The 17,799-nt window shown below is 37.9% G+C and overlaps 1 protein-coding gene across 1 annotated transcript; it reads right to left on the bottom strand.

Annotated features, from left to right (window-relative positions):
• Positions 1–408: 408 nt before the first annotated feature.
• Positions 409–16,804, bottom strand: JHY (junctional cadherin complex regulator). The gene is made up of 9 exons (XM_029085928.1): positions 16,410–16,804; positions 12,801–13,287; positions 8,777–8,887; positions 5,815–6,114; positions 5,462–5,718; positions 4,410–4,695; positions 2,423–2,503; positions 1,048–1,173; positions 409–612 (listed from the first exon to the last, which is right to left on the bottom strand). Exons 1-9 carry the CDS (start codon positions 16,802–16,804, stop codon positions 409–411), a joined length of 2,247 nt encoding a protein of 748 aa, XP_028941761.1.
• Between the last annotated feature and the right edge of the window lie 995 nt (positions 16,805–17,799).

Raw genomic sequence — 17,799 nt, 5'->3', positions numbered from 1 at the left:
ATCTCCTCTGCACTTCAGAAAGAGAAACATTGCTGGTATTAAGATCATCAAATGAAACTGATGGGGTTTTTTAATGTTTTGTAGATATGCCCATATGCTTGACATGTCTAAAAATGATCCAGCTGTAACAAGTGAACAGCTGATTAGTCTGAAAGATACAACTGCTAGATCAGTTGATTTCAAAGAAAAAGAACAACAGACATGACTGTATTTAAAATGCTACATAAACAACTGTTTACTTTTTTAAAAATTAGGTATAGTAGAAGTGATTCCAAAATTTAAGAATTATTAAACTTAAGCCACTTTATATTTGAATGGAATAGTAAATCAACATGTGATGGTCATAGCTCATAATTAAATAGTTTAAATATTTTTGCCTTGAAGATAGCCCTAATAATTTCAAAATACTTATAAGATATGAAGGGTTTTGAAAGCAGCTACAACTTGCTTTTCCTTCTCGTGTCTATTTTGCAAAGTTTCCAAGGATGCAATTTGAGGTAAACTCTCTCCATTTAAAGTCTGTGGTAGAACTGTTTTCTCTTTCACCTCTTCATCTGATTTTCTTGCTGTGAAAGTCTTTGGTCTAGGAACCTTCTTAGCATACTCCAGCGCCTAAAAACATGAAAATTGGGGTAAGTGATTAAGAGAAAACTTGAACAATATTTCCAAGAAAATTTAGGTGTTTCTATGTTGAGTCAAACTCATGGTTCTCCTAATTCCTGATATAGTTTCTGACAGTGTTCAATACACACGAACACTTTCCTGGTACACTCTCATGAAGAGCAAGGCAGATGCATGGACTGAAGACTGCTGTTAGCAAATAAATCAGCAACTCTTGGCACACATCTACAGCCATAACAGAAGAGATGCACAGATGAGCACTTGCCAGGATCCCGTGAGAATAGACATCCTTAAAGTTGTTAAAAGGAAAATTAAAATGGAGAAACTATTTTAGGCTACTGTGAGTTACATCTATGCTTTTCTTTTTCCTTGTGCAAAGTTCAGAATCTCTCCCTACATATGCATTTTAAAGGACTTTGTTCTTACCTTCTGTCTTGACACTGAAGATACAACCTGGGGTTTTGTAGGTAACTTCTGAACTGAACCAATGCTTTTCATATTGTGTTCCTTAATTTGCTTTGCATATTCCTTTTGTTGCTTTAACTTCTCTTTCTGACAAAAGGAAAAAAGTGTATGGTTAATTAAATGTCTCATTGGATCCATCAATGAAACACTTTTTCCACCAGAGTCTTCCATTTACACCTCTGTTGCTGTTTAACCTGGCTATGCTATTGATCATTCCTCAGCAGAACACAACAGGAAATCCTGATAAATGGCACAGCTTTTTTAGCCACTCTTAATTTTTAAGAGCTTTTTATTGGACTGTATCACAGGTAGAGCTCAACAGAAATGTCACAGATGCATCTTTATTCTGATTGTTTTAATATATCTATTCAGTTCTAAAATGGCTGTGCTAATTTCTATCAGCTTTTGCAATGCCTTTTAAAACCTCTGTACTTAAGGTCCTGAATGACATGCTTCATTTACTTAACTGATATTCTGTCTCTATATTTCCAGCAATTCATTATGCTCAAATTCAGCACTATGCTCTACCTTGCCCTTCTTGTCAGCCAACATCAATTATTTCCTTTTGATGCAGTGATACCCCAGTGGTATGCCAGGTTCCAAAAGTGTTATGATGGTGTTAAAAATGCACAGAGTCCTGGGCTATACAGCATTTTGTCCATTCCAATTTCAGATCTCTGATCTGTTGCATTTATGGCAGGGAGGAAGAAAATACAGGGCCTTCTCAATGACTGCAAAGGGATGATCATGTTGTTATTTTTCCTTCCTGCTGTTATATAAAGCACCTGTTGTCAGATTAATAGAGTCTCAAAGCATGCAGGATGAAATTTGCAGCACCTTAGATAGCAGCACGGCTGCTACCAGATCCTCATTATCAGCAGAGAACAGGTCAAATGATACCAATTGTTCAGATGCTTGTTCTGAACAATCTTTCTCCATTTCAACAGCATAATGTGCATCCAGCTATTTTCTTCTTGTGTTTGCACAACTTCTGCTTTTACTTCCACTTTGGAGGTTAGGTAAACCTTCTACACTGGGAATGACAATGCAACTCAGTCACATGAATGTATAATTTACTGATGTGCAATTAGCCTTGTTGAATTCTGTGAACTATTCCTTGTCTCTGGAACTACAAAATTAGAGAGTTAAAATTACCCACAATACAGTTGTTTTTCCTTCTATTTGAGTCTCCCCTGAGGCTCTCAAGCTAGAGTCAAGGTTATAAGGTATCAGACAAACCTAAGTTGCTTCTTAGCAGTGATTTCTTTGCTACTCTTCCCTGCTTAAGTTCACTTTGCACAACTGAAAAGCAGATCATATAATAGGGACCTCTTACTTTCTCTTTGATTGCTTCATAGTCAGGTCCAAGGCCTCCAAGCTTCACGTTCAGATGTACGTAGGCTTTTGAGCTACATGGCTGAAAAACAAAGAGCAGTGACTGATTTTCCTTTATATGATTTCACGGAGAGCATAATTAAAGCTAGTCTTGTAGTGGACACCCAAGATAAGAGCAAGTTTCAACTTGCAGTCTCAGTCTTACCCCTGGCCTGTCTCATTTTAGGGACTGCAAGTGACCAAAAAGTTAATTGCACTTACACTGTATTTCCTTTGAATCTAAGGAAGCAATTTCCAGCCATCCAAATCACAAAGTGATACTTTCTCAGTCAAAAATGATCTTTTGTGTGCTTTATTTTTAAACAGTGACCCATTTGACTGTTACTTGAATGAAACTCCAAAGAAACTGTTATAAGAGAAGCAGATAAAAGTATCTGATTTTGGTGGTAAAAAAAATAGGCAAATGTTATTAGTAATAGTAACCTCTCTTTGTTCTCAAAACTGCAACGGAAAATTGTTCACAGACAGTTGAAAAATACATGCCTTGCAGCACAGCAAAAGCTTTACAAGTACATAGGGAAGACAGAAGATGAATGATGGGTGATGCCATTTCAATACTTCATGACATTACTGCAAAGACCCCAATACTTCCAGAATCTTTTTAATCTCTTTCAAGAACACTAGATTAATTTTTAGAAGTGGACTACGTTTTAAAAACGTGTCAGTGGAAACTCATTATGATCAGCTCTATAGTAATTTCAGTCACAAAGTAATGCAGAAACACCAAGAAATCTCTATATGCAAATAAAATGTGCATTTTTTTCACAGGGCGTGTTCAAGTCAAACTCAACCGCAGAGAAAGTAATTCTATGCACTGAGTTTTCTGGTTTATGTTTCTTTGTGTCAGTTATCTCTATTCTTTTGTGATATACTTAGACCTAACTTTTAATTTAAGGTACTGTGAAGAGTTAATCATTTAGCTGTCTACAACAAAATCAGGGTTTTCTCACTTCACGTGATGAGTATGATTGCATTTGTTTACTAAGAAAAGCTGGATTTTTCTGTGAGACATAAACAGTCTTATTCTCTGTGTAATTCCTCACATATGAAGCGTGAGAAAGCTCCTGAAAATACAGGACAGAAACAATGTTTTGAACTCAGGGGAACTGAAAGGGAAGGAAATCTGCCCTTCAGTTACTATCATAATCCAGCTAATTCTTCTTAGAGGCATTCAAGCAGCAATACACATACTGCCTCCTAGATGAAAACACATGAGTAATTATTCCAGCTTAGTTTGTCTGCCTTGAGACTTGGAGCTAACTTCTTAAACATTTAATTTGTCATGGACACACAGGGATATCTCTGTGCTGTTCCACTGCATCGGTGTTAACTGGTTGCAGTATGAAACTGGACACACAGAAAAGACAAAAAGGTTTTAATAAGGACCAAAATGGGATCATCAGGAGACTTGTAACAATGTTTATGCTGTTAGCTTTACAAATCCTCTAAGTTTGTTGTTGTTCAGTTCAATTCCCTTGGAAAGCCAGAGATTTGAGCTGGATAGCAAATGAGCATGACCAGGATAATGATTTGCTCAGATCTGAGGCCTGGCTACCTGCTCCTTTATACAAACAGCTTTATTCTAAATCATTTTATCACTGGATAACTTAAAGGACAAACACTGCTCTGTGTGCTCTTAGGGCTAATCAAGACTGAAAGTGACACAGGGAGAGGTGGTAGTGAACCGCCTTGCTCTTTAAACTAAAATGATTTTAGTGTTTGTTTCCATCTTTGTTCCTTGTTTTAATGCTCTGGGCAAGTCAGTCTGTGTCAGTGTGCTCTCTGTAACAATGAAATATTTCTAAGTCCCCATTTATTTATTTTTTTTTTTAATTTTTGTGAAGATCTTTGTATTATTATGAAAAAAAAAATTAATCAGAGGGGAAAATAGAAATGCAAAACCATCCAATCCACATCTATTTGCTTACCTTCTTGCTGACTTTAGGCTTGTTTTGCTTTTCCATTTGCATGAGATATCCTTCTGAGTTGCTTCGGTTTATTTGCACTCGATTTCCTTCACTGCTCTCTGGATCTACTGCTGAACCACTTTCTACCTGTGGAATTATAGGTGGAAGTAGGCTGAACAAGTACCTGTCAGCTAAGTGAGCTTCTGTCAAGTGAGTGATTTCTTGGTGATGTCGTTCCATCATTTGTGTAAATTGGGAGGCTGTACAAGGGGCTGTTGGAAAACTGTGAACAGAAGACCAAGAAGGCCTCAAAAAAGAAAAGAGGGGGGGGAAAAATAAGAATCTTTATTTGTATGTAGCAGATAGCTCAACAAGCAATCTGTGTGTGGAATGATCCTTGCTCACAGAATCTACTGTGAACATGAAGATGGAAAGATGGATATTTCACAATGACTTTGCTTGCACCCAAAAGTATGGAAACTGTTTAAAATAAATGCTAAAAATTATAGATGGGGAAACTTTCAGCCTGATGCAAAGCTAGCTTAAGCCAATGAAAACTGCCTTTGAGTAGTTTTGGATTGGGCCTGCTAAGTATTGAAAGAATTAATTGTCTATGTGAAATAAAACCTTCATTTTTATCAAGGCAGTTGAAATCCTACATAACTAAGGATTTTCATGCCCTCCCCCATGTGTAGCAAAACAGAATTGTCACTGGAATGAGCCTGGATACTCATCCTGCAAGGCAAGTTTTGATACCACTCTATGCAGCTAGTCATAGACTTAGTTTATGCACAGTGCTCTTTGCTATCTGTTTTTAAAATTTCACCTTCTAGCCTTTCAGAAGGAAAAGTCTATGTGCAAGGAAGCCCCTTGAGTACAGAACTGTCCTTTTCCAATACCACATTTAAAAATCAATAGTTATAATGAATCTTAAGTTACTAGTAATCTATAGTGGCAGGTTTGTAGCAAAATAATTTTATACTTTGGACTTTAAAACATTCTCTTGTCTCATTTATATTTTTTCTGGGTGTCAGAGTATTATGACAATACTGTTTCAGCACTTACATCCTTACCATAAACTACTGAGAGCATAGTTCTGATATCTTTTCTCCACATAAATGTGCCCTTTGCAGTCCTGAAGTGATACTTGATCCTTCACCAATTCTTGAAAATTGGCATCAAAAGTAGATGAAATATTCCTCTGATTGGGATGTGCTTGACCATTGGTATTGTTTTCTCTTGCAAAAAGCTGCACAGCCACAGGGTTGTATAAATGTTGCTGGTCATGTGGAAGTTCATTTGGAGAATCATGCTGATGTTTCTTGTTCTCCTTGCTGGTATATGCTGGAGATACAACTTCTGCTGGGTTAAATTTATATAATGTTGGATGAAAAGGACAGGTAGATGTGGAAAAATCCTGATTAACAAAATGTCTGGAATTGGGGAAATTATTTAAGTGGATATCTGAATTTGCTGCTGTATTGGTGTCAGGGCCAACAGGAAGACTTGGATACAGCCAATTCTGCAGTGTGCTGTTGTTGTCTTGCTCCACTGCCTGCATGGGAGCAGTCTGAAACTCTGATATTTGATGGTGCCTCTGGTGCCAAGACTTTGGTTCTGCTGGTCTTACTGGTGGTTGTTGGCTATCGTTCCTTTGGAAAGCTCTCCCTTTGGGATGCTGGTTGGCTTTTATTTTCTTTCTCTGGGAAGATTTGTTTTGGTGATCCTAAAACAAGTTATCAAAAGAGGGGCAAATTTCAGTAGTTGCTATTGTATATGTTAATTAAGATCAACAATATACAAGTGTACAGGTAAGTTTGCCTGTCACAATGCCTTTCATGTAGCTATTAGAATTCTACAAATTAACTGATTATCTGATGTTTTAACTAGAATACATCATGTTCTATGATCCTAATTCAGGACAACATTCTTATTTTAGACAGCCCTTAAATAGCTGTGCAGATTACAATGAAGCTGAGTTCTGAACATGTACTGAGCTTTGCATATGTGTTGATGTGCCTTGAAGATGCCTGAACAGGCTGGAGTGAATAACCACCTGTCCTTTTAAAAATCAGGGATGTGTGGAGCCAGCCACCCCTGTTTAAGGCACACTCACAACTAGAAAAGGGTTATAGCAACGTTTTATATGGCTGAATGAGTACTGCGATGGAAATTAGTTTTCAAAGTGAGCTCTTAGCAGAGAGTGAAGTGTAAAAGGAAAAGCATCTGTGTCCTGAAGTCTAGTATGGTATGGAGAACAGTCTTCTTTGCGGTATTTGTAAGGCTTTGGGTTTGTGGTTTTTGAATTAACAAAACATATCCTGATAGAAGGGTCCTTGAAGAGACCTAGGTATGGTATAGGTCCTTCATGACTATGATAACAGTTCTCTAACATACTGATAAGGGTTAGGCCAGTTTGATTAGACCCATCAACATTACTCCATACTGCTTGTATTTAACCACGACTCGGTAAATTATGTTTGTGGCTATACCAGGTAATGGCCTGGCTATACTTAATCCAAAATCAAAATATATAGGAACCCCTAGTCAAGAACAGAAGCACAGATGCTATCCAAGTGCTGCACAGACGTTGCATAATACTGCATTAAAACTTTGCTTAATGGCCTGAGACAAATCCTGAAGCAGAATACTATAAAAATGGTTCTTTACAGATGTAGACTATATCTGAGAAATGATGCTGTGGTTAAATACAGAATGAGGCAGTTTTATCTGAATGAGGTGTAAAAACAGCCGCCTTTAAATGCACAGGACTACTTGTTTCTAGTCCTGTAAACAAGCGGTAGCTCACTGTCAACCATCTGGATGGTTGGACAAGACTTTGAGCAACCTGGTTTGGTCAAAGGTGTCCCTGCTCATGGCAGGGGGGATGGAACTACATGATCTTTAAGATCCTTTCGAACCCGAACCATTCTATGATTCTATGATCTGGGGAAAATGTTTCAAAAATCAAATCAGTTCTTGGTTTTTATCCTCTAAGGAAAATAAACTGTACTAAATTTCAGGAAAAGATGTCTATGTACACCTTATTAGACTGGTCCACAGTAGAAACAGACTGAAGTGAATGTTTTAAATTATTTCCTTTTTAAACCAAGCATTCCTTCCTGCCCTGTATCCTACAAAACATTATCCAAATGATAAGAAACAATCTAAGAACTTAAGCACACCAGGACTTGAGCTAAACTGACATAGTCTAAATCTGGAGTTTATTTAAGATTTATCACTTTCCAATTACAGCATCAGGTGTTGCCCATTTTGAGGAAAGACATGACTTTCCTTCTAGGGAATATACAAATCCATTCTCAGTCCATTTAATCTTTGTCAGCGCTAAAATCCTCCATTTCATCCTCCTGTCTCTCTAGGGTTCTTTTGTTAGCAACACTTGCAATCACTGCATAGCATATGCACTCAGAATAACTACTTAATGGTAGGTATTAAATCCACACATAGAGCAGAATGTTTTGGCGAAAGCTTTAGCACTGGGGAATCCTGACTCCTGGTGCCAAGATGATGATTTGTTAGCTCGACCTCTGCTGTAACGATTAATGTTCTGGCATACTGTGCCACTGGTGGAAAGCACGAGCTGCTGCCCAACTGGGACCAGGCCAGTGTTTTCCCATTTAAACAGAATGAGCAGCTCTGTAAAATACCTTCTTCATTCTGAAATTCCATATATAAAGCACATCTCTCACAATGAACAGCAGCATAAAGTCTTGTTTCTCCTTTACAGTCTTAAGTGAACAGCGGGGAATTTAAACAGTGCGCCTGAATTACTTCAAACAGTTGTAATATAAATACAGTAATTAGGTTTGCCAATAATAATTGCAGTTGGCTTGAAGTTCTGGTTCTGAAGTTCTTGGTGTTTCATCAGTGCTGATAACCTGGACCCTTGTATTTCTCCAAAGACTATCCTATTGCATTGGTTTGAAAGGGCAGCATAAAACAGATCTACAGACTTACGTGTACAGAGGAGGTAAGTGCAACTTTTTCTACTTGTAACATTTTCTGTTTTATGGTAACTCCTTGATGTTCACAGGGATTAGTTCTAGCTCAGAATCCTCATGAACCATCAAAGAGAACCATATACTAGTTTGCACTTTTTAACCTTATTATCAACCAAATAGTGTCTTAAATAGATAAGATTCTTTGACCTCAGTCTTTCTTGCGATTTGTGATCTATTTAGATTTTAAATCACTGAGTATATAAAGCAATGTATGCATTAAATTTTGGTGATCATCTACTGATATGTATCTAAGGATTTATTTTCAGTAATTGGTACTTTAAAAGCAATGAGATTACAGCTTTAAATATTCAAACTTCAATGCTTTTACATGTGTATTTCAATTATCATGTTCTATCGAAAAGGAACCTTGAGCTGCTGTGCTTTCAGGTACCATTTGTCTTCAGGCTCCATTTTCACAGTCTGGAGTGGCAGGATGCTCTGAACTGGTTCCTCATTAACAGTTTTAGGACCTGTAACCTGAAAACCAAGAATGTTTATGGCCACAGCCCAACCAGATGAAAGGATTTAAAAGTCTTGGGGAAAGAACAGAGAAATAATTTGCCTCCTATCAAAGATAAAATGCTAAAGTTAGGCATTGTATAATAGATAACAAGAAAATGAATAGCTAAAAGAGAAAATGAAAAAGGAAGCAAAAAACCAATTAACAGTGGTGTGGTAGTAGGGAGTATTCCTTCTACTTTTAAGAAGAAGAGAGGAAAAGAAAATTGCAGGAAGTATGCAGCAGAGAAACCTACTTGGAACTCAAACATCTGGGCTCAGCCATTTTTATGAGAGCCAGTGGATTTACCTAATAACAGAAAAACAACTAGACAATCATCATTGTCCAAGCAATCAGCCAGTGTACCAAGATATTGATGGATAACACACACAATAGCAAGGTCTTGAACAACAGAAAAAGGTCATGCAGAAAAAGATGTCGAAACATAGTAATGTTGATAGAAAAGTACAAGGGGTAGTTGCAGAAATCAAACATCTAATACACATAGCCTGGCAACAGTATCACACAGCTTGGGCAAAATAGCAAGCCCATGAACAAGAACATCTTAATGTGGCCACAGTTGTGGTAGCACAATGGCTGGAAATCAGATTTGAGCAATTTTTGAAGGGTGGCTGCTGGCACTACAGATTTCAAAGCCAAGAGATATCCTCATAAATATGACAATAATTAAAATTTTTCTTGAAAGCACCAAATTTTTTTTTTCCCCAGTCTATAAAACTTAATGAAACAAAATGCTTTTTAATTTTTTATTTATACTTGTGTTGTCCCAAACTCTCCTTCTAAGTACTATAAGAGACTACAGCTAACCACGTGGTGGACTCAGGCTTGTGCTACCTATGCACCACTGCAGGGTGACACTGGCTAACATGGGAGAACTTGCTCTGAGAATATATTTGTGACCAAGGGAATTATTAACTGAAACTCATAATGGTGAAATCAGTGTGAAGGAAGTGATAAATCCTTCTGGGAGCTGAGCCTCTCATCTTTGGGGGTGAGAGATTAGGACAATTAGGGTAAGATAGGTAGGGTCTATTGCTGAGTTTTTAGGTGATCTCATTGCTCCAAATGGCGATTCAGATTTTATTAGTTGTGTTGAGAAAAGTTCACAAATTAAAAGTTACCACACAGATTTCCTGAACTGTGGAGAGATACAGCTTTGCAGTCAGTAAGATGTTTTTGGTGGAACCAACTGACTCACTATATTGATAGTTTACTGGGCAGGTAAAGCATACTTCTACATTATCTCTTTGAAAGAGGAACAGGACACAACCTCTGCCAGTATTTTTTGTGAACTATTCTATTAATACCAATCAAATTGAGAAAATGATCAAATGAAATTGCATTTTGAGCATCATAAGCTGTGTAATGCCTATTCTGTTAAATTGAGGCCCATAATTGCTTCTCTACTGAAAAGATACAACAAAGACAGCAATCATGGCATGTCATTATCCCAGACTAGAAAACCGGCCTTTGCAGTGAGGACTTCAAAGGCTTGTGGTTCTCGAATTGCATTTGGCTGCTATTGTTGAAGCGCAGGCAATCTTGATTAGGTGTTTACACTGAGGTAAGGCCAGTGCACAGAGAGTCTGAGTGCCTTGGTCTAGAGCCATTAAAAAATTGTACATTATGTTCCTTGCTTTGAAGTAAGGGGCTTGTAGGTAGGAAAGCAACTCATATTGAGTACAGCTGAGCTAGATTGGGCCACTACTTCTCTTTCTTTCTCTCTCTCTAAGAAACTCATCATCAGGTTCTTAAAGAATCAGGGAACACCACAGAGAACCTGATGCTTTATAAAATGCTATATAAATTAGTAAATACACAGATCAACACACATTTGTGGTATGTTTTGGTACATACAGCCTGCTGTCTGTATGCACAGAGATAACAGCTGTAAATCTTCCAAGAATGAGGCTGCAAATATTTTACTTATTGTTATATCAGTTAAAAAAAGCTGTATGCAAGGTACTTACTCCACTGTAAACACTATTTCACTACCACAGGACACGACAGCCAAGTGATAGTACTGATAAAAACAGCTTTATCATCCTGCAAATCTCAAAACAATGCAGTTTAGGAAAAAAAAACAGCATTCAGATCATGTTTGGTCACTCCAGCAGAAGACATGTGGCTTGTTTACTTCTTTGCATACTTGGTGTTTTTGCACTTTTGATGCAGTTTTTCAGGTGAGGTAACCAAAGTTGGCTCATGGGCCAGCTCTGGCCAACAAGATGTTTCCATCAGGTCTTCTTTCACCCCCTCCAAAAAGATGGAGCAATGGAAGTCTTGACTAAGAACAAGAGAGGTAGGTACTTCTTCCTATGCTTATCCACAGCAAATACAAAAGTAGCTGACAGTAGGTGGTGATGCTGTTGTGGCTGGATCTACTTGTCAAGTTAAAAAACCACACCTTTCTACACACATGCTGGCTGGCTCCTGCTATGTCACAGGTCTGCTGTCCCCACGGCTACTTCATCAAGGTAATCTTAAAACATAGCCCTGATTTTATCAGATTTTTTATTCTATTTATGTATCTTTGGATAGTGTCTACACAATGAAGTCCTGATCCCTGATTTCAATATTTACATATTAAATATTTTCAGAATTCCCCAAATAGTAAACATAATCATATCAACACAGCTTTAATTATCATCAATCTACACTAATTATTTTTACCATCAACCAAATTATAACTGAAAAAAATAACAAGTACTCTTAATAGCTCTGCTAGAAAAAAGCTTGTCCACTGTTACACTCATTGTAATGTAGTCAGCAGATGCCCTCTAGTGTTGTGTCAACTATTCATTAGCCTTGGAAAATGGGTCACTTAAAGGAGAAAGTCTCTGTAGTTTTGTAATTTAAGTATTTTCTATGCTACAACTTGTGAAACGATTCAATGACTCCCACCTTCCCATTATGCTTAATAAGTAGCAAGTAAAAGCAAAAAACTCATGTGTAATCGTTCATTAAGAACTGTAATTACATTTCCACTTAATCCTTAATACAAGTTGTCTGACAAATACTTCACAGTTAATCAGAAGAAAGCTAGGCCCTTCAAATCCAAGTACTGTACACGACTAATATCTGCTGACTGATTTCAAATATAAGGTTTGGTCTGGCTGAGAAAACAAGTAGGAGAAAAAAGTTGTCTGATCACCCAAATCTGACACATATTTCTTGGATATTCCTACATATGTGGCCCAAAATGGCAGTGATAAGCAAAAGCATGCATGGCCCTTGAAAGCAGTATGACCACAGGAGGTTTTCTGGTTCTCAGACTCTAAACTGTAACTTCACATCACTTTTTTGTTATGATCAGTGCAGGTGGAAAAGCACTAATACAGCTTTTTAAGCCAAATGGTGACATCAGGGTTTCTACTGCAGTTAAAAAATTGTGAGTGTTCTCCTGTTAGAAGTAGTTTGCATATGCTGCATTGAGCAAAACTGGGAATGTGCTATTAGCAGAGAAAATCATTCCCAAATTCATGTTGGCCAAGCAGAGAAAAATCAGAGGCAGCAAAAAAAAAGAACCAGTGATTAAGGTGTGATGTAGATCCCATAGGAAGGAAGACAGCATTTCTGTCGCATCAAGGTTAAGAACAAGTGAGAGACCACCTCTGTGAGCATGCAGATATGCTTCATGGCCAAGAATATACATAGCTTAACCAGGCTTGTTAAAAGGCCATCACTGGAGTTGTCAATTATTCCATAAAGGGTGAAGAAGATTCTCAAGGGAACTCATAAGTTATCAGTTGCATGATAAGATTGTAGATCTGCTTACCTCCTCTGCAAACCTGATCACACAGCTATTCTATTTTAACACTAGACAGTCCTCAGTTTATATCCATTAGAAAAGATGTAAAAGTTACCTACCAGCTCTTGAAGAACAGCTTCTTGCTTTTTACTGTGTAATTGAAGATAGGAATTTATCTTCTCTGCAGGTAATCCTAAAGTCCGTTTGTTTTTTTCCACAAAGTCTATTTTTGCTCTTGGTGGTCGGTTTTGAATCTGAAGAGAAAAAGCCCTGGGACTATCTTTGAAATGACAGACACCTGCAGATTCCTTCCCCTTGGTATGTAGCCTAAAAGGTTCATTGGTGACCACAGCATTTGGTTCATGAATACTCAGTAATTCTGTACCAAATTCTGAGAATGAATCTTGTGACTTTACTTCCTGTTGATCCTTTTCTTCTGGAGACCCATTGGAATGGAGGTAAAATGAATCTTGTGAAAAGTCCACACTGCTTCCTCCAGAAACCTGACATGCTTTTTCTGCCTCAGAAAATTCTGCTACCTGTTTTGTGTACTTCCAATTAGGATTGTATCGTAGGCTGAAATATTTGTCCACAGATTGTTGTTTCCTATTAAAAAAAAAAAAAAAAAAAACAAAAAAAAAAAACCCCCACAAAATTATTTATGTATAAATTGTATAAATTCTATATTTTTTCAGTGTGCAATTTGAGCCAACGAATGTCTTGCAACTATGGTCAACTGAATCATGAGTGCATAGAGTATGGCCATTTGTGGGATGGGCATTAGAACAGTTTTATCAAACATTTTTTTAGTAGAAAATTTAAGCAGGACTTCCTCTTCATTTTTGGTTTTCATTATCAGTGAATGATAACTTGGCCTAACATTCAGATCACAGAAGAATACAGTCTTTATAATAAATTTAGCATAGAAAGCACTAGTAGAATTGACTAAAAGATGAAATTATTATAACATACTGCTTCTGTTGTCTCCTTCAAAATGAAGTAGCCTACAAAAGACAGCATGTGTTGCTCACTCTTCAAAAACTCTGCTGAGTGAAAGAAAAGTGATATTCCTGGCAAAATCCCTCTCTCAAATGTCAGTAGAACTGACTGTCTAAGCAAGCACAGCATACAGCTCTATATTCTCTCTTCTCATTCCTATAATACTGCATGTCATTTCAATAAAAAACTCTCTACAAGTAACTTCTCGTTAAAAAACAGGTTGTAATTGAGATAAGCATAGAAAAGGATAAATTGAAAATGCTTGGGGGTTTGGCTTTTTGTTTTTTTAACAAGTGTCCAGAGCGTTGCTCTGAACTTTATTTGTCATAAAGCAAAGATGGTCTGCCTTAAAAAACCCACAATTGATTCTGTTTATGATTTACAGTCTGAGCCAAGAAGAGGAAAACCAGCTGCAGGAGCCAAATACATACAAACTGGCTTCCAGGAGACACTTGGCCAGTGGCAGGAGTAAGGAGCATGGGAGAAAAAAGCTTTTAGCACTGTTTTTTTCATAACTGGACCTGCAGTATAGTCCTGGTTTGTTGGACACTGACAATTGGTGAGCCTTTCAAAGTGACATTTATAGGCACTGAAACCTGGTTGACTCTTCAGCCCCAATTAAAAGAAACGTACTGATCTGCTAGATTCTCCAAACTGTGGCCTATTTAATTATATTAACATTTCCCTAAATCACTTATTCATCCTTTCTAAATTAGTTACATGCCTATGCCTATATTTCAAGTGGCACCTAATAATAATCTGTTTCTCTAGCAATGCTATTCATTTCAGGCATTCATGCTGTGGTATCCTGTATACTAGAGATTAGATGATTTCCATCAGTGAAAAAAAGTATTATTTCTAGTTTTCATATACCATATGATCATATTTTGAAATGAGTACAGAAATATGTGATATAATTGCAAAGATTCAAATAACAGAGTATAATAGTAAAGAGTTCTATTGTGCTGAAATGTGTGCACAGCAGCTCAATTGTATTCTGCAGGCCAGGTCACCGCACAGGAACAAAATGAGTGTGAAGAGCTGCTTCATCTCTAATCATCTGCAGACAAAAAGTGCACCTTTTATTCCTCCCCCCCAACTTGATATAAAGGTTAGATGGACTCTGTACTCATCAACAAAAGTATTGTACGTAGACAACAGATGCAGTGTTTCCTCTTCAAATTCCGAGGTTAGTAATGGATGTAGAGAGGGGGTTTCATATGTATATGCTGTGATATTTGCTCCAGTTAATGGACTGTATTTGAGTACTTACTAGGCTAAGTTCAAAGAAAATAAAATCAAATTTCCATTTAATGAAGAGCCTCACATTCAGCATAGTATTCAGTAAAAAAAAAAAAATACGAAAAATTAGAGCATGTTTCTAGTACAATTAACATCATTTGCACTTACAATAAAATATTCAATAACTGGCCATTTTGCCTGTTGAGGAGGTGAATAAAAGCATGCTATTAATCATTTAGCCTTCATTTGTTTGCCATTTTATTTTAAGTAGACAATTAAATTGAAACTGCCATTATTATTACTTCGGGTTTAATTTAATCCCTTTAAACCTGAGAATTATTCCAAATTTATACAGTGTTAAACCTTTTATGCATATGACAGCAAATTAAATTTTATGTACCAAGTTAACACTTTCTAAAGAATATTTAAGGGTGATGGTAACCCTGGCAATTTTAATTTTAGATTTATACAGCTATAAGGACAAAACTGCATTTATTCAACCCACCCATTTTTGCCTGTAAGTTTTCTTAGAGGTTGCCCAAGGAAGTTGTGGATGCCCCCTCCCTGGAAGTGTTTCAGGCCAGGCTGGATGAGGCTTTGAGCAACCTGGTCTAGTGGAAGGTGTCCCTGCTGATGGCAGGGGGGTTGGAACTGGATGATCTTTAAGGTCCCTTCCAATCCAAACCATCCTGTGATTCTATGATTCTAAGTAGCCTGATTTGCCCAGCACAGGTCTTTCTGTAGGGAAGGAAAAGAGGATGTGTTGCTACCAGTCTTTGTGTTCTCTCTGGTCCTTTTTCACAGCCCAGCTCCAGAAGCCCTCCAGCCCATGATCTCAGAGCTGCTGCACCATCTGAAGGCCTGACCGTTAGATGGTTGCCTATTTGAGATGGTAGCCAGCACGTACTGCTAAATATTGTAGTGCCTGGTCCACAGCCCATTACAGTCATGGGACTCCTTCCACTGACTGCAGTTCTGGATCAAATAGACAGGAATAAGAGGGGACCTACATTTAATAGGCCTTTACCAGAAGAAACTGTAGTTAAATGCTCCCCCATTAGCTTAACCCAGTAATGTTTAAGAGTAGGAGTTAGCATGTATCTGTTCATTGCTTCCTACCTCCTGGCCTGCCTGTTTTAGAGGCACCTAAATAGGTATCTAGCATCTGCCTCTGTATGCAGTGTCTAGAGCCAGGATGTGGGGAGACTGTAGAGGTCTGTGAGGGATGTTTGCTCTTCCTCCTTAATCTCCTACACTGGTGTTGTAGCCAATAAACTGTTGAGGTTATGTTGGAGAAATGGGAATAATAATCATGAACACGGGTAAGATGAAACAGTACATCTTTGTGTGTAACTAAGTCTGTAGGTGTTCTTAATAGCCCTTTGGCAATATAAATTGGTTTTGAATATGTATTGTATAATCTGAGGAGCACAAGGTTTTAAAGTGTCAGAGCTGTTCTACTCATCTACTAAAATCCTATGCCTTACCTTCCATTACCATCGTTCTTTTGTATTCCATTTGTACATTTATCTGTGTCATACTCAGCTCCTTCTTGTTCTTTTAAACTCCTCTCTTCCAAGTTATCTTCTTCTAAGCTGTCATTCTCCAACTCATCAGAATACAGTCCTACCAGCTCTTCATTTTCACGAATCCGCTGCTGGAGTTCTAACTGATACCGTCTCTCCTGAACAAGGCTTTCAGAATCAGACTCTTGGGAATCATGCAGATGGGAGGCAAAGCCCCCTTCATTTACAGATGGCCTTTTCCAATTTGCAGGATGGAAATCTGGTTGCATGAGTATGCTTTGGGGAAAATCTTTTTTACTCATGTTGCGAGTGTGTGGAGAAGAAACTGAAATATACTTGGCATCTGAAGAATTCATCCTGTGTTTTGCACTGATGGTACACACCAGCCCTGTATTTAGAAAACATGAGAGCAAACATTAAAAGGTTGTTCACTCTATGATAATGATTATTTGTTAAAAGTTGTAATTGTGGGTAGTATTATTGGCTTGGGCTCAGAATTTGATCTTCTATAGTTAAACCAATTCTTTACTGTCATCCATTACACTCATTTTCCTTTAAGCAGTTAGTATCAAGGTCTCTGTCCAGCAAATCCATGACATTACTATGAGATCTACCTTAAACTATTAGTGGTAACAAAGCTAATAGTGTATAAATAGCTCATGAAAATGACAAAGCAACAACATTTTATGTGTTAACTTCTGAGAGGTAACAGAAATTTTGTATGTTCTCTTTATTTAACTTTATACCATCTTGACAAGTAAGTTATTAGCAGGAAAGTGTGCGTGACCTAGAAGAACACAGTGAAAAGAAATTGAACACTTCTTAAGTTAGAAAGACAGTTTTTCATTTGATTTTCATTCAGAAGTTCCTAAGTCATTTGCACTACCAGATATTGACAAGATAAAGTGTCTGTGAGGAAGGAAACAGGCAGTGTGTTGTGAAGAGGTGTACATTAGTCAGTTACAGTGTGTACACTGGGAACAATCCCTTTAAAGGTACAGAATGAGTTTCACTTTAGTACCTGGGTGACTGTTAACATATGGAAATGCAAAATGTAATTTCTAATGTTTCAGGGTTAGCACTGCTTGTCACACGGACGTTTACCCGTGAGGAGGCTTTTCACACCTGGGGTGGACACCTGTATCCATTGCTCCCTTCACATCACGCCAATTGCTGACGGGAGGCAGCAGCCCGGAGGGGAAAGCCAGGCGGGGTAAGGAAGTTTTGACCCCGGCCAGGCGCCGCAACCTGCCCTGGGAGCTTCCTTCTGGCCTGATGGCTTCAGCCCCCCTCCCTGGGGAAAAGCCAGGCCAGGCGTGCGTCGCCTCACCCCAAAGCCCCTCACCTCAAA

This window comes from Antrostomus carolinensis, unplaced genomic scaffold (assembly GCF_000700745.2).
Source record: "Antrostomus carolinensis isolate BGI_N321 unplaced genomic scaffold, ASM70074v2 scaffold37027, whole genome shotgun sequence".
Lineage (NCBI taxonomy): Eukaryota > Metazoa > Chordata > Aves > Caprimulgiformes > Caprimulgidae > Antrostomus > Antrostomus carolinensis.
The sequence above is the reverse complement of the archived record's forward strand: the minus strand, read 5'-3'. Positions and strand labels throughout refer to the sequence as shown.

Coding starts and splice junctions, on each gene's coding strand:
- JHY (XM_029085928.1), bottom strand. CDS start 16,804: ATGAATTCTTCAGATGCCAAGTATATTTCAGTTTCTTCTCCACACACT. Junction 13,288..16,409: donor AAGAACGATGGTAATGGAAG/GTAAGGCATAGG, acceptor TTTTTTTAATAG/GAAACAACAATCTGTGGACA. Junction 8,888..12,800: donor AAGCTGTTCTTCAAGAGCTG/GTAGGTAACTTT, acceptor CTTGGTTTTCAG/GTTACAGGTCCTAAAACTGT.